Genomic DNA, 14,701 nt, shown 5'->3' with positions numbered 1-14,701 from the left:
AAGATTTACAAAGGGTTTCCTATAGAATACTTCTCAACAAGCTAAGTAGGAATTACAATTGAAGAACTATTACAAAGTTACAACTCAACTAAGGACATACAATAACTTGATGTGGGGAACTGGTCCGTAACAATGTTGTTCTTTGTTCTTGATGCGCTTGAGAATTGTTTACTTGATGATCAATGACCGTGGAAATGCTTGAGTAAATTCTCTAAGTGTTCAAGTGATATGTTTTATCTTCCTTGATGTTAATAATACATTTGTGACATCCCTTGGGATGATGTAAGCAAGGTACGTAAAAGACACTCCCCATAAAGTTGACTGTTGCACTGTTCCTGTACTGTAGCGTGTGCAGGCAGCAACTTTACAGCTGGGGCAGTTGACTTGTGCAGTTTCCTTGGGAAACGGTAGCTATCTGTTCCCTCTATTGTTCCTCTAACTCTGAAGAGTTGAACCATATCCCAAGCTGGAACCTTGATTTTAAGGTCTTGAGAATATGTAACAGGTTCCTAGTCTGGTTCTTGACAGTAAGTTTGTTAGATCATCAAAACATAAAACAAGGTACTTGTAACCTATCAATTTTCCCCTTTTTGATGATGACAAACTTATAATTGAAAATCCCCGAAAGAGCCACACAGAACCAAACTGTGAACCATAAAAGAAAGAGCCGCATAGAACCAGACAATGAACTAGAAAGACCGTAAGTTTCCCCTTAATCAGTGCATAGCATCATTATTTCATTATTCAATTATGCACATTTCTTCCCCCTTCTGGCATCATAAAAATTATAGTAACAAGCTTATAGCAAAAAGAAGTCAAGCTTGAGCTAACTTATGCCACTTGTATGCATACACCATGACTAAAAACAGAGCATAAAGACAAGGCATAGACAGCAAAAAGGGAAAAGCTTGCATTAACATAATTTGGATTTTGTAACAGGAGCAGAGTCAATGTTACTACCACCATCCACAATTTTGAACAAAAAAAAAATACCGCAAACATCATCATAAGAACTGACACTGAGGGACCTGACCACAAACTAGATCATAATAAAGCAACACTAAAGACTTGACATTGAGGGGATACTATTTAGGGAGCACTAGAAGGAGAGGGCTAGGATGCAGAGGCAAGGGTTTGGAAGACTAAATTCATTCGAGCATTCGCTGACATTTACTTGTTGATCAGTCTCTCTTTCAGGTCCTCCACTTATTTTCTGAGCTCAACATTCTCTTTTGTCAGACGAGTAACCTCTTCGCTTTGAGAACTACTAGAACCAGGTGCCTCATGCAGCTGACCTAACTGAGTTTCAAGGATAGCATTCCCATTTTTCAATTGCCTTATCTCAGCAGTAACACTGTTCTGAGCATTGATCAACTGAGATATGGTAGAAGTTCTTCCAACCCCTCCAACTTTCTCAATACACTCACATTCTTCAAGAGTAGCTTTGGAGAAAGTTTACTTCTTAGTGCCCATTTTAGCTTGACCCAGAGGAACCTTGAAGTGCTTAAAGACCTTGGTGAGAAGGAACCCATAAGGCAGCCCATGATTACCATCTTTAAAAGCTGTCACTTTATTCATGTGCTCTATCATGATCTCAGGCAGGTTGATGGTAATGAAGTTGTCAAATCCTTCCATGAGGAACAGGTCTACACGAGAGGTGATAGATCTTCTCTCAGCTCAAGGCAGCAATACCTTGTTCACCATCTCAAATAGTAGTTAATATACAGAAATGAGGCCCTTCCTCTGAACCTGTTCCCCCTACTGAACTGCTCTGTTCTTCAAGATGGCGTTTTTGAAGTTTTGAGAACAGGATCCCTGAACACTAGACAACCCTTCAGCAGGCACACCATGAATAGACCCCAACAAAGCAGAGTCCATTACCATATCAACTCTATTCATCAACACACAGATGTGATCATCCTCAACTTTGAATAAGTTGGCATAGAAACTTTGAACTTCCTCCTCATACACCTTTGGAGCATCATTTGTGAACAAATGTGTCCACTGTTGGAACTAACAGATCTCAACCAGCTGTCACGTACCATCCTCCTCCAAGATATCAAAGGCAAATGTGCAGTCCCATAGCACCTTTTGACTCCTCAATCTCTCTTTCCTAGCACTTCTTGGATCACCAACTCTGGCCTCTTTTGAGGAACCAGGTTCCTCATCAGAATCAACTTTTCTTTTAGCAAACTTGCGAACATTCTTCCCTTTTTCACTAGACTTCACAGACTTTTCATCCAATTCTTCCATCACACCGGCACCAGACTCTTCTACAGACTTATCACAAGGTTCTTTCACTACAGTTTCACTAGAGACAAAATCATCAGACTTGTTTAGATTTTAGCAGACACAGAAGATCCCCTTTTTGGCTTGGGGAGACCATGCTTCTGTGAGAGCTTTCTAGTCAAAGAACCATGTTCCTCGGCTTCTTCCTCATCCACATGCACAACATGTACTAATTTCTCACTCACAGCTTTCCCATCTTTCACCAACTTTCTTCTCCTTGACTTAGCATTGCTGTTCTTAAGAGTATACTCAAGAGCCTCCTTCCTTTGCAACCTTGTAATGGGTCGCTTAGGAGTAGAATCTTGAGCAGCCATTGGTCTACGCTTAGTCAAGCTTGCTATTTGCATATCATCAGAATCCTCTTCACTATCCCTTTTTTTCTTCCCTAGACACAGATCTTTCCTCAAGCACCACCACACATAATGGCTCAGTATCAAAATGAGGAGATGGAGCAAGGTCAATACTGACTTGGGCTCTTGAGAGGACCACTGAGTTGGGTCCTCCGAGGAGGGATCAGGTCCTTCATGAGGAACCCCAATAGTATGATCTTGTACCGATTGAGCAACAGGCACAAGTGCTCCACCCTCTACCACAGTCCTAGACTCTTCCCCCTGAGTCTCAGACTCAACCTTACTTTCCTCAACAATAAACCCTTCACCAACTATGGACAACATGTTCTCTATTGCTTCTTTCTCTTGTACACCCATGGAAAACTCATGAGAGGAAGGAGTGTTACTTGTGGACACAAGATTAGGAACAGTCTTTGTTGAGTCAACATTCTCGGAACTATCAGTTTGATCTACCTTTGGCCCTTCTTCCATAGGAGAACTTGATATTTCTTGATTTTCTTCTTTGTCAGCAGTACTCTTTTCATTCCTTTTTTGGTGAAATATAAGGAGAGCTCGGGGCTACAAAACTTTTAGGAGTCGAGATTTTGCGACTCCTATGAGAACTAGAACTCGATTGGGTGGGAAAAGAGATGGAGCGTGAGGGTGAATCTGCCCTAGGGTTTTGGCTAGTAGTGGTGTTGAGGGAGGAGTCTAATATCGGTGTTTGAATGGTTGAGGACTCAATGGGGTGTCACAAGGGACACTTGAGGTTTCATGATTTTCAGCCATGAAGAGGAGTGATGAGTTGAAGAGAAGAGATGAGTAGTTTGAAAGAGTGAAAGAAGAAGGAAAGTTTTAACGTTTGATGTGAGGAGATTTGATAGTGATGGATGCATTTAAGATTGATGAGGGACCGGTTAGAAAAGGCGCCAGTTTTAGGAGTCGGGTCGATTTCTAACAGGTGAGACGTTTGGGTTCAAGAGATGCAAAGAAAAGAAACTGACACACTGATGATGTGGCACTTGTTTTAACCATTCAAAATTGTGCATGAGAGACCAAAGAAACTACTAACCTGTGTCAGGAGAACGAGATTCCCTAACTAATCTTGCATCTATAAGCTTTGCCCTTTTTACCAGCGCGTACTGCATCAACTGCCTATTTTGCTATGTAATCATCATGGGTGTCTACCTATAACGATATAGAGGTGAGTTAGACCTTGCTAGAAAACACTTTTTAGCTAATTTTACCTGAACATTTATTTCATAGCCAATCATTGAGGGACCATGCTCTTAATTGGGTTTTATCAACCCCAGTGCCAGGCGATTTTTCTCAAAGTGTTCTCTGCTTAGGTATTTAGTAAAGATATCTGCAATTTGATCTTCTGTACTATAGAATTTCATGCATATAAGCCCTTTTTCAACATTGTCTCTGAGAAAATGATGACGCACATCAATGTGCTTGGTCCTCTTATGTTGGACTGGATTTTTGGCCATGTTGAGTGCACTTATATTATCGCATAAGAGAGGCACACAATCTGCGAACACTCCAAAGTCTTCCAGCTGCTGCTTGATCCACAGTAATTGAGCACAACAAGAAGCATCTGCTACATATTCTGCTTCTGCAGTTGAGAGTGCCATTGATGCTGATATGCGGCTAAGTCTAGCCGATCATATCATTCCATAAAAAAATCTAAGTTCTGCTTCTTTGTACCCCATGAGATTAGGCAAGAACCCAGGAAATGTGCCATTCCAGACGTGTTTTTTCTATCCACTAGATATCCTGCATAATTAGTATCAGCATACCCAATAAGATCAAAGCTGTCACCTGAGGGATAGTAGAGAACCAGGTCCTGCATTCCTTTGAGATATCTCAATATTCTCTTGGCAACCTTTAGATGAGATTCCTTTGGATTGGATTGAAACCTTGCACAAAGATCCACGTTGAAAACAATATCTGGTATGCTTGCAGTGAGATACAGGAGTGACCCTATGATCCCTCTGTACATAGTCTGATTTATAGGGAAACCGGGTTCATCCATGTCTAGACGAGTGGTTATGGCAATAGGAGTGTCAATAACTTTTGATGCTTCCATGTCAAACCTTTTCAGCAGCTCCTTTATGTAGTTCTGCTGACTTATCAATGTTCCCTTTTGAGATTGCTTCACTTGAAGTCCTAGGAAGAAATTTAACTCCCCCATCATACACATCTCGAACTCACTCCCCGTGAGTTTTGCAAATTCTTCACAAAGAGAGTTAGTTGTGGCTCCAAAAATGATATCATTAATATATACCTGAACAATGAGCAAGTTCCTCCCTTGTTTCTTTAGAAAAAAAGTGTTGTCAATTTTCCCTCTTGTAAAGCCATTTTCTAGAAGGAATTTTGACAACCTTTCATACCAAGCCCGGGGAGCCTGCTTTAGCCCATACAATGTATTTTCCAGTTTGAACACATGCTTAGGATGCTCATGACACTCAAATCTAGGAGGTTGCTTGACATAAACTTCTTCTTTCAAGTAGTCATTTAAATATGCACTTTTGACATCCATTTGGAACAATGTGAACTCCATATGGGATGCAAAGGCAATAAGAATTCTAATAGCTTCCATTCATGAGCAAATGTTTCATCATAATCAATCCCTTCTTCCTGATTGTAGCCTTGAACTATAAGTCTTGCCTTGTTTCTTGTTGTATTTCCAAACTCATCAAGTTGTTTCTGAATACCCACATGGTTCCTATGATAGTTCGATCTGCAGGTCGAGGAACCAGGTGTCATACCTTGTTTCTTTCAAATTGATGCAGCTCCTCTTGCATGGCTGTGATCCAGTCTGCATCTTTCAACGCTTCTTTGATATTTTTGGGCTCTATTTGGGAAATAAAGGCTGAAAAGGCAAGTGAGTTTCTTGCTTTTGATCTGATTTGAACTCCTGAGTCAAGAGGGCTGATTATGTTGTCAAGAGGATGTGAGCTTTTGTGCTTTCAATTTGGTACTTGAATCTTATTGGTAGAGGACCCAAGTATGTCTGACTGAGGTTCTTGGGCGCTTCTTACTTCAGCAAGTGGAGTACCTTGGACTGCATCAACAACTCTATTTTCAGTTTCAGTTGGTGTGATCATGGGACTAGGTTCCTCTCCAATAGATGGAGGTGTACTTGCATCATTTTCACTGGATTCCTTTACATGACTCATCATGTTTGCTTTTCCATTTGCCATGTCAATAATTTCTCCTGGAAAAGATAAGGGTTCTCCATCTTGATCAACATGTTTGTCCTTCTCACAGGAAAGGTGATATTCATCAAAGATCACATGTATACTTTCCTCAATACATTGAGTCCTTTTGTTATACACTTTGTAAGCTTTGCTTTGAGATGAGTATCCCAGAAAGATTCCTTCATCACTTTTGGCATTGAATTTTCCAAGAGCTTCCTTTACATTGTTGAGAACAAAGCATTTACACCCAAAAGTTCTTAGATGTGTCAGCTTGGGCTTTCTTCCATTCAACAATTCATATGGAGTTTTGTTTAGAAGGGATCTAATCATGCACCTATTCACCAAGTAGCAAGCAGTGTTGACAACTTCTACCCAGAAATTGTTTGCAATCCCACTGTCAATCAACATTGTCCTTGCCATGTCATCAAGAGTTCTATTCTTCCTCTCCACAACACCATTTTGTTAAGGTGTTCTTGGAGCTGAGAAATTGTGAGTGATACTATTTTCAGTACAGAACTCATCAAATTTGGCGTCGTCAAACTCTGTCCCATGCTCAGACCTAATGCAGGCTACCTTATTACCCATCTTCACTTGGATCTTTTTGACAAAAGCAACGAACACTTCAAAGGTTTCATCTGTGGTTCTGAGAAACAAGGTCCTGGTGAACCTGGAGTAGTCATCAACTATCACAAAGATGTAATTCTTTCCTCCTCTGTTTGACACCTTCATAGGTCCACATAAATCCATGTGAAAGAGATCAAGTGGACTTGAGGTACTGACTTCCTTTTTGGGCTTGAATGAGGATCCGACTTGCTTGCCTTTTACACATGCCTCACATACTTTGTAATCCGTGAAGCTTGACTTGGGCAGACCACGAACCAGGTCCTTCGTGACCAATTTGTTCAGCAATGTAAAGCTTGCATGACCCAGCCTCCTATGCCATAGTTCAGTATCATCATCTACAATACTTAGACAACTGAGATCACCATTCTGTAAAGACTTAAAATCAGCAACACAGATATTTTTGTATCTTTTTGCTACTAGCACCACCTCACCAGTCACTAGGTTTGTGACTGTACAAATTTTTCACACAAATTTCACCTTGTTTCCCTTGTCACGAATCTGGGAAACACTTAGCAAGCTATACTTCAACCCGTTCACGTAGTACACATTTTTGATTGAGTGTGAAAGAGACATCCCAATCCTTCCAACTCCCAGAATGTATCCTTTCTTTCCATTTCTAAAGGATACACTCCCTCATTGCATGGCCTTAAGTGAAAGAAAATCATTTGTACTTCCAGTCATATTTGAGCAGCAACTATCCATGTACTATTATAGGCTATTTCCTTTCACTATTCCCTACACAAGAAAATCAGGAGTTAGACTTAGGAACCCAAACTAGTTTGGGTCCCTTGTAATGAGAAAAGGGGTGAAGGGATCTTTTGGTCCATGCAGGCATCATGCCTTTTTTATATGAGGGACCAGGTTCTCTACTAGTAGTTATTTTTTCAGCAAAAAAATTGTTTTTCTGCTGTGACTGAAATCTGGCCTTACAGTTTTTAAAGTGTCCATTATTACCGCAGTGAGTGCAAAGCCAATTCTCAAGTACAGTAATGTACTTGCTATGAGGATTGTAGGGAATCTTTTCCCTTTGGAACCCAATCCCCTGCCTGTTTTCCCCATTGTTGGTGTACATGACAATGATAGCATCAGAGGACCAGGTCCATTTGAGTGACTTTTCAAGATCACTCTTCACTCTACCTAGTTTTTCCTGAAGTTATTTGTTTTTCTCAAGCTCAACACACAGACTAAACTTCACCGAATTTAAGTCACTTTCAAGCTTAATGTGTGACTTCCTTTCCCTTTTGAGAATTTTCAGTCCTACTCTCCATTTTAAGTTCCCCAATTGTTTCCTTCAAGTCCACTAACACCACTAATAGGTCATCTCTCTCATGCTCAAGGTTAGTAACTCTCTCAGCTAAGACTTCTTTTTCCTTTCTTACACACTCAATGGTCTCTTTTAGGTCTACCATGACGACCATTAGATCATCTCATTCATGTTCTATATTTGCAATTTTTTTCATCTAAGACATCCTTCTCTTTCTTCAGGTTCTCAATTGTTTCCTTTAAATCAACTACAACGACTACTAGGTCATCTCTGGTCTATTCTGCTTCTCCTAACTCCACAGTTAAAGCATCTTTATTATTTATAAGACTGTGATAAGCATCAATTAACACATTTGCTAATGACTTGAGTTTTTAGGAGAACAAGATTTTATATTTCTCTGAACATCTAGAAAATTTACCTCATCATCATCGTCATCTTCATCATCATCAGACTGAGCCATCAAGGCAAAGATTGAATCATACTCAGTTGCTTTACTTTCCACTGCCATCATTGAACTATCACCATGATAATTTTCTTCTTCAGATTCACTGGAGGAGTCTCCCCATGCAGCAAGAGCTTGTTTTACAACATTGTCAGCGTCATTCTTTCTCTTGAAACGTTTATCAGGAACCAGGTTCCTCCTGGCTTATCAGGAACCAGGTTCCTCTCAGATACTTTGTCAAAGTTGTTTTTGTACTGATCTTGCTTTAGGAGAGGGCAATCCTTGATAAAGTGTTCTGGCTTACCACATTTATGATAGAGGTCATAATTTTTTGGCTTGCTAGAACTTCCCCTTTTTAGAATGCCTCCATTCCTGTGAACCATCTTCTGGAATCTTCTTGTCAAGTAAGTCATATCACCATCCTCACCACTTGAATCATTGTTGTCTGTCTTGAGGACCATGTTATTCTCCCTTTAGGGCTCTCTTCTTTCATTGTCCTTCTTCTTCTTCTTCTTCTTCTTCATTTCATGTGTTTTCAGATTGTCGATAAGCTCATCAATGGTTAGCTCTTGCAAGTCCTTCACCTCTGTAAAAGCGTTCACTTTGCTTTCCCAAGAACTGGGTAGCACACTAAGGATATTTCTAACAAGCTTGTTTCTTGGAATAATTTCACCAAGAGAGTGAAGCTCATTAATGATAGAGGTGGACCGATATGCATATCTTGGATGGATTCATCATCTTTCATCCTGAAGAGCTCGTATTCAGTTGTGAGCATGTCGATCTTGGATTGCTTAACTTGTGTTGTTCCTTTGTGAGCTGTGTGAAGGGCTTACCAAATTTCCTTGGCTGACTGACATGCTGATATCCTGTTGTATTCTTCAGGACCAATGCCACAAACAAGAATTTTCTTTGCACAAAAATTCTTTTCTACTGCCTTTCGATCGGCGTCATTGAATTCATTTCTCGTCTTGGGAGTGGTTACAGCTGGGTCGCCAAGATTCTTGGTAGGAACAAAGGGTCCATTACAGATAACATCACATAGCTCTGAATCTTCAGCCATGATGAAGTCGTGCATTCTAATCTTCCACCATCCATAATATTGTCCGTTGAACCTTGGTGGTCTGTAAGTAGACTGGCCTTCTTCGAAGTTTGGCATAGCAGCCACGAGGATCCTTTCTAGGTGTTAACCTGATAGAAAGAACCTGCTTTGATACCAATTGATAAAATTTACGGGTCCACCAAACTCTATAGAGAACCGGGTTCTCTATTAGTTTCAACAGAACACACACATTGCAGTAAGTAAATGACAAGAGGAATTTTACATGGAAAATTCCCAGCTCAACGGTATTAAAAACCACGACCTACCCTTGTAGGATTTCAGCTTCACTACTAAGCAACTTTCAGATTACAACCTAGGAATTAACCTCTTAATCCCTCACTAACTTGTAATAATCTATTACAAGCCACTTTGTAATAACTCTATTACAAAGACTTTACAACTCGACTAACTCTATCCAAGACTCAAACACAAGAGTTTAAGATTTATAAAGGGTTTCCTACAGAATACTTCTAAACAAGCTAAGAATGAATTACAATTGAAGAACTATTACAAAGTTACAACTCAATTAAGGACATTCAATAACTTGATGTGGGGAACTGGTTCGTAGCAGTATTGTTCTTTATTCTTGATGCACTTGAGAATTGTTTACTTGATGATCAATGAGCGTGGAAGTACTTGAGTAAAAGCTCTAAGTATTGAAGTGATATGTTTTACCTCCCTTGGTGTTAATAATACATTTGTGACATCACTTGGGATGATGTAAGCAAGATAGGTAAAAGACACTCCCCATAAAGTTGACTGTTGCACTGTTCCTGCACTGTAGTGTGTGCAGGCAGCAACTTTACAGCTGCGGCAGTTGACTTGTGCAGTTTCCTCGGGAAATGGTAGCTATCTGTTCCCTTTGTTGTTCCTCTGACTCTGAAGAGTTGAACCATATCCCAAGCTGGAACCTTGATCTTAAGGTCTTGAGAATATGTAACAGGTTCCTTATCTGGTTCTTGACAGTAAGTTTGTTAGATCATCAAAACATAAAACAAGGTACTTGTAACCTATCATAACTGTGGTGGCATATCTAGTTTTCTAAGTCACTACACTAACCCATTTCAATAGGCTAAGCTTGCCCTTCTTCTCGAACTTGAACTCGCAACTCTAGATTTGTATCTGCTTTGAATTATTCTGAGCCGTTCTTGGATCACTTTCATCTTGGTAAATATTGGACTTTGCTTGCTGATATGAAACCACCTTGGCATTTTAGCTGATTTGGCATGCATATTTGACTTTTCCATCAGATTTAACGAGGTCTTTAACCAAATTTATTTTTTGAATAATCACCCATAAAAAGAATACCTCTCCTACCATAAGAAGTACTCCTAGTTAAAATTTTAAGCGCATAAAACTGTAGCTACATAGCTTATATATATGGCCAATCACTCACCAAATCACATCATTTAAGAGAGTAGCTTTAATAGAAAAGTTCATTTCTCTCAAACGGAGAAACACGTACATAATAGAGGGAAAATAAAGTAATTGTAATTGGGAAGTCCACTAGAATGATAAAGGCGAGTGAATGACTCCTTTTCCGTTGTAACATAATACTCTATTTGGTTCATTGGTCAGGCCAAAGGAAAGCTCCCATATCAAACTTCCTCTTATAATTGGCATCGCCCTTCACCAGCAATCCATACTGTTTCCATTCTGGCATTTTCTCATAGTTAATTTTTGGATAGTGCAGTGGTATCTGAAAACCAGTGCCTGATAAAACACTCTGGTACTGTAACATGTAGCCTTTTCCTTTTTTGTTGTTTGGTGTTCTGGAATATTATGGTTGCCGTTTTGCCTCAACTCAAACATGTCTTTGCTTTTTTTGGTTTTCTTTGTGTTAATTTCTTTGGTTTCTGCTTTCTTTAATTTTTCAACTTAGTGTTCATTATATAGGCATCCTTGGGCAAAAGTACAGCTGAAAACCTGGAATACATGAAATGAAGCTTCATTAACTTTATCAATTAATACGGGGAATTTCTTCTTTTTCATGTTGCAAAATGTGGCACGAAAGGTATAGGCTTGTTTGGTACGAGGGATAAGGGATAACTAATTCCGCAATTAAATTTGAGATAAGTTTATTTCACATTTGGTTGGGATAAAATTACGGTATACTAATCTGGGAATAATTGAAGAGGACCGTTTCTCAGGTATCATTTTCTTAAAACTCTTATTTATTTCTTGTTGTCAGACGTCAGTTACTCTTTCTATGTGAAGAACGTGTGTTTGTTTAAGCTTGACGGCTTCACGGCTTCACGTAGGCGTGTGAACTCTAAACCTACAAAGTGTTTCCCTCGTGCACAAAAATTAATAATAAGAAAACCAACGGTTAAAGTACTTGCAACCTAGCTATAAGTTCCGCGGACCCCAATAATTTCAGCTCAAATCTTATATTTGTATTAAAAAATCTACTTAATATGTGTAAAATATTCTATTCCGAACACAGTAACTTAGGATTCGAGAACCCATATATTCAAAATTCTGACTCCGCCTCTACTTGCAACATTAAGAAAGTAAAACATGACACGGTACTTGCCATTCAACCATCTAAAAATACCAATAGGTACAACAAAATAATAGTACTATTACCTATGTAAACATTTGAATGTATATTTTTGAGCAATTTATGCAAAATACTCATTAAGCTTAAAATAATTACTCTTTCCTCCCCATTTGAAAACTATTTATAATATATACCTACCCAATTAAAACTAATTACCCCTACCTACCCACCCATCCCAACTTTTTTTTCTTAGCTATTTTGGTTTAGCTTAGCTTGATTTGGCTTGGCTTGACTTGACTTGATTTGGTTTGGCTTGGCATTGTTTTTTGTTTGAATTGGCTTGACTTGGTTTAGAGTAGTTTAGTTTGACTTTATTTGGTTGAGTAATAAAAAAAATGGGTTGGGAAAAATAAAGTGGGTAGGGGCAGATAAATACTTTCCACCCCATGGGTATTTGCTAAAGAACCCCTCTATTTTGGCTATATTAATTCTTGGGAATTTTTCATAAAGCACCATCTTTTAAGTCTAATTAGTCATTTATAGATACTCTTTGCTATATTACGTGTTATAGATATCTTTTATGTTTTTATACAATGTATTTTATGTATTTAAGCTGTTGTATTCATTAATACAACCAAAAAAATAGGCGTAAAAACTGGAATTCCAGCTAAGTTTGACATGTATTTAGCTGTATTCAAGCGGCATTAACGTTAAATACAGAAGGTTAAACTGGTTAAAAACGGAAGGAAATCAAATCACATGATATTCTCCTAATTTAACTCCACGAACTAAGGAAATCAAATCACATGATATTCTCCTAATTTAACTCCACGAACTAAGGAAATCAAATCACATGATATTCTCCTAATTTAACTCAACGAACTAAAACGATCCCTCATTAATCTGTATTTGAAAGATACATAATAAAGATTATAGCTGAATAAAGAGAAATACATATGAATAATACAGTTGAGTAGAACTGTATACAGTTGAATACAACAAAATACAACTTAATTCATCTGAATAAAACACTTGAATACAACAAAATACAACTGAATACAGCTGAATAAAACTCTTGAATGCAACAAAATACAACTAACTTCTGCTGAGTAAAATAGTTAAATACAACTGATTAAAACTGAATACAAGAGAATACGCATAACTTTTTAATACATCTATAATATATAAATTAATGCTACTGAATACATGTGAATACAACTGAAATATACATTCGAATACAACTGAATACAAATAGGCGATTTGGGCGATCTAGAGAGAGAAGCAGCCTGATGGCTTCGCCGGCCGGCGGCCAGCCATTAATTCTGGCTGGTCAGCCCCTTAACACATCTGCTCAACCTCCTACAACAACTACAAACAATCCCCAACCCTCAAATCCCACAAACGAAGCCATGAATTATGCAAAAGCTGTGAACCCTACTTCAACGACCACTGCCAAAGTAGAATCGAGCCGCTACAGTTGAACCAATTGCTCTTCGTCTATCAAAATCAACGAATTAAACTTACCCTAGGCGATTGTAATGGAGTGATAATGGAGGAGAACTAGAGAATTTGGGTGGGAGGAGAAGTATGAATCGTGGGTTGAGAGAGAAAGAGTAAAGTGTATGCAAAAAGAGAGAGAACGTGGTTAGTCAATTTTACTGTGATTATGTGAGAGAAAAGACTAAAAAGGAGAGAGAGAAATATTATTTAGCATATATGGTGCCTTAAATGTAGGATGTAACTATAATTAGATATTTGGCTATAAAGTATAAAAGGTATCTATAGGATGTAATATTTTAAAATGGTATTTATTTAGAATAAATAGGGTACTAAGGTTTTCTATAGGGTGTAAAAATTCCTTGAATAAACATATGAAGACAAAAGTTTGGACCTAGATTTGGACCAGCACAACTTGGGCCTAATCTTCATCTATACGGGCTTAGATCGACAATAGCCGAGAATCACCTTCCAAAGGAATAATTGGGGCATTTGCATCTATACCTGTTTTTTGGGTCACATTTTAATTTGTGCTCGCTTTGCAAAAAAAATTACAAGCGTACTCACTTTTTCGCGTAACTTCAGCATACGGGGCTGAAGTAGCAAAGACAATCACGCAAAACTTCAGCATTCTAGTAGACGAGACTGAAGTAGCAAGTGTGCTGAAGTTTTTGTTTGTAATTGTTGAATTTAAGCATAGTAGCTAAAGTTTTGTTCTCTATTTGCTGAAGTTTTTGTTTGTAATTGCTGAAGTTTTTGTTTTTGTAACTGGCGAAGAGCTGAAGTTTTTATTTTGTAACTGGCGAACTTCAGCTCTAGAGCTGAAGTTTTTATTTTGTAACTGGCGACTTCAGCTTTATAGCTAAAGTTTTTGTTTGTAACTGGCGAATTAAAATACAGGTGCTCACTAACTTATGTAATCCTCCTGGTCAGATTCCTCCAATTTGGCATACTTCTTAAATACCAAATTGATGAACTAAAAGGTTTCTATCTCCACTGGAACATATTTAATGTTGCTTTTTATTCTTAATCTCTGAAACTCGTTTAATTTTCACGAATTTGCTAGTATTTGATTTAAATAACTTAGTTTCATTAATGGTTTGCTTTCTTTCACTATACTGACCAGTGTATCGCTTTTCAACAACTATGATAAAATTTATTAAAGAAATGTTGCCCCCAGATGTTCGTGTTGCCCGAGATGCTCAGGATCTTTTGATTGAATGTTGTGTAGGTAAGCTGAGTTTAAATTTGTCCAAGAGGAAGAGGAAGAGAAGGAGAAGGAGAAAGGGGCTGAAGTTATTTAAAAAAAGGGTACAAATTAAAACTTTTTAAAAAAATGGGTATAGTCGCCCGTGCAATTTTTACGAATAAAAGGGGGACAACGAAAGCCAGCAACACATTAGTTTGGCATCAAGTAAATCGTGATTAGATTTTCGCAATAAGATTTG

General features: G+C 38.4%; 1 protein-coding gene across 1 annotated transcript; it reads right to left on the bottom strand.

Moving 5' to 3' along the window:
* Nucleotides 1-4,388: 4,388 nt before the first annotated feature.
* Nucleotides 4,389-6,244, bottom strand: LOC142174542 (uncharacterized). The gene is made up of 4 exons (XM_075240356.1): nucleotides 5,683-6,244; nucleotides 5,393-5,541; nucleotides 4,507-4,938; nucleotides 4,389-4,397 (listed from the first exon to the last, which is right to left on the bottom strand). Exons 1-4 carry the CDS (start codon nucleotides 6,242-6,244, stop codon nucleotides 4,389-4,391), a joined length of 1,152 nt encoding a protein of 383 aa, XP_075096457.1.
* Between the last annotated feature and the right edge of the window lie 8,457 nt (nucleotides 6,245-14,701).

The sequence above is a fragment of the Nicotiana tabacum genome, chromosome 20 (assembly GCF_000715075.1).
Source record: "Nicotiana tabacum cultivar K326 chromosome 20, ASM71507v2, whole genome shotgun sequence".
Taxonomy (NCBI): Eukaryota; Viridiplantae; Streptophyta; class Magnoliopsida; order Solanales; family Solanaceae; genus Nicotiana; species Nicotiana tabacum.
The sequence above is the reverse complement of the archived record's forward strand: the minus strand, read 5'-3'. Positions and strand labels throughout refer to the sequence as shown.

Coding starts and splice junctions, on each gene's coding strand:
- LOC142174542 (XM_075240356.1), bottom strand. CDS start 6,244: ATGGCAAGGACAATGTTGATTGACAGTGGGATTGCAAACAATTTCTGG. Junction 5,542..5,682: donor AGTTGTTGATGCAGTCCAAG/GTACTCCACTTG, acceptor CTCTTGACTCAG/GAGTTCAAATCAGATCAAAA. Junction 4,939..5,392: donor ATCAATTTGAAAGAAACAAG/GTATGACACCTG, acceptor TTTTTTCTAAAG/AAACAAGGGAGGAACTTGCT.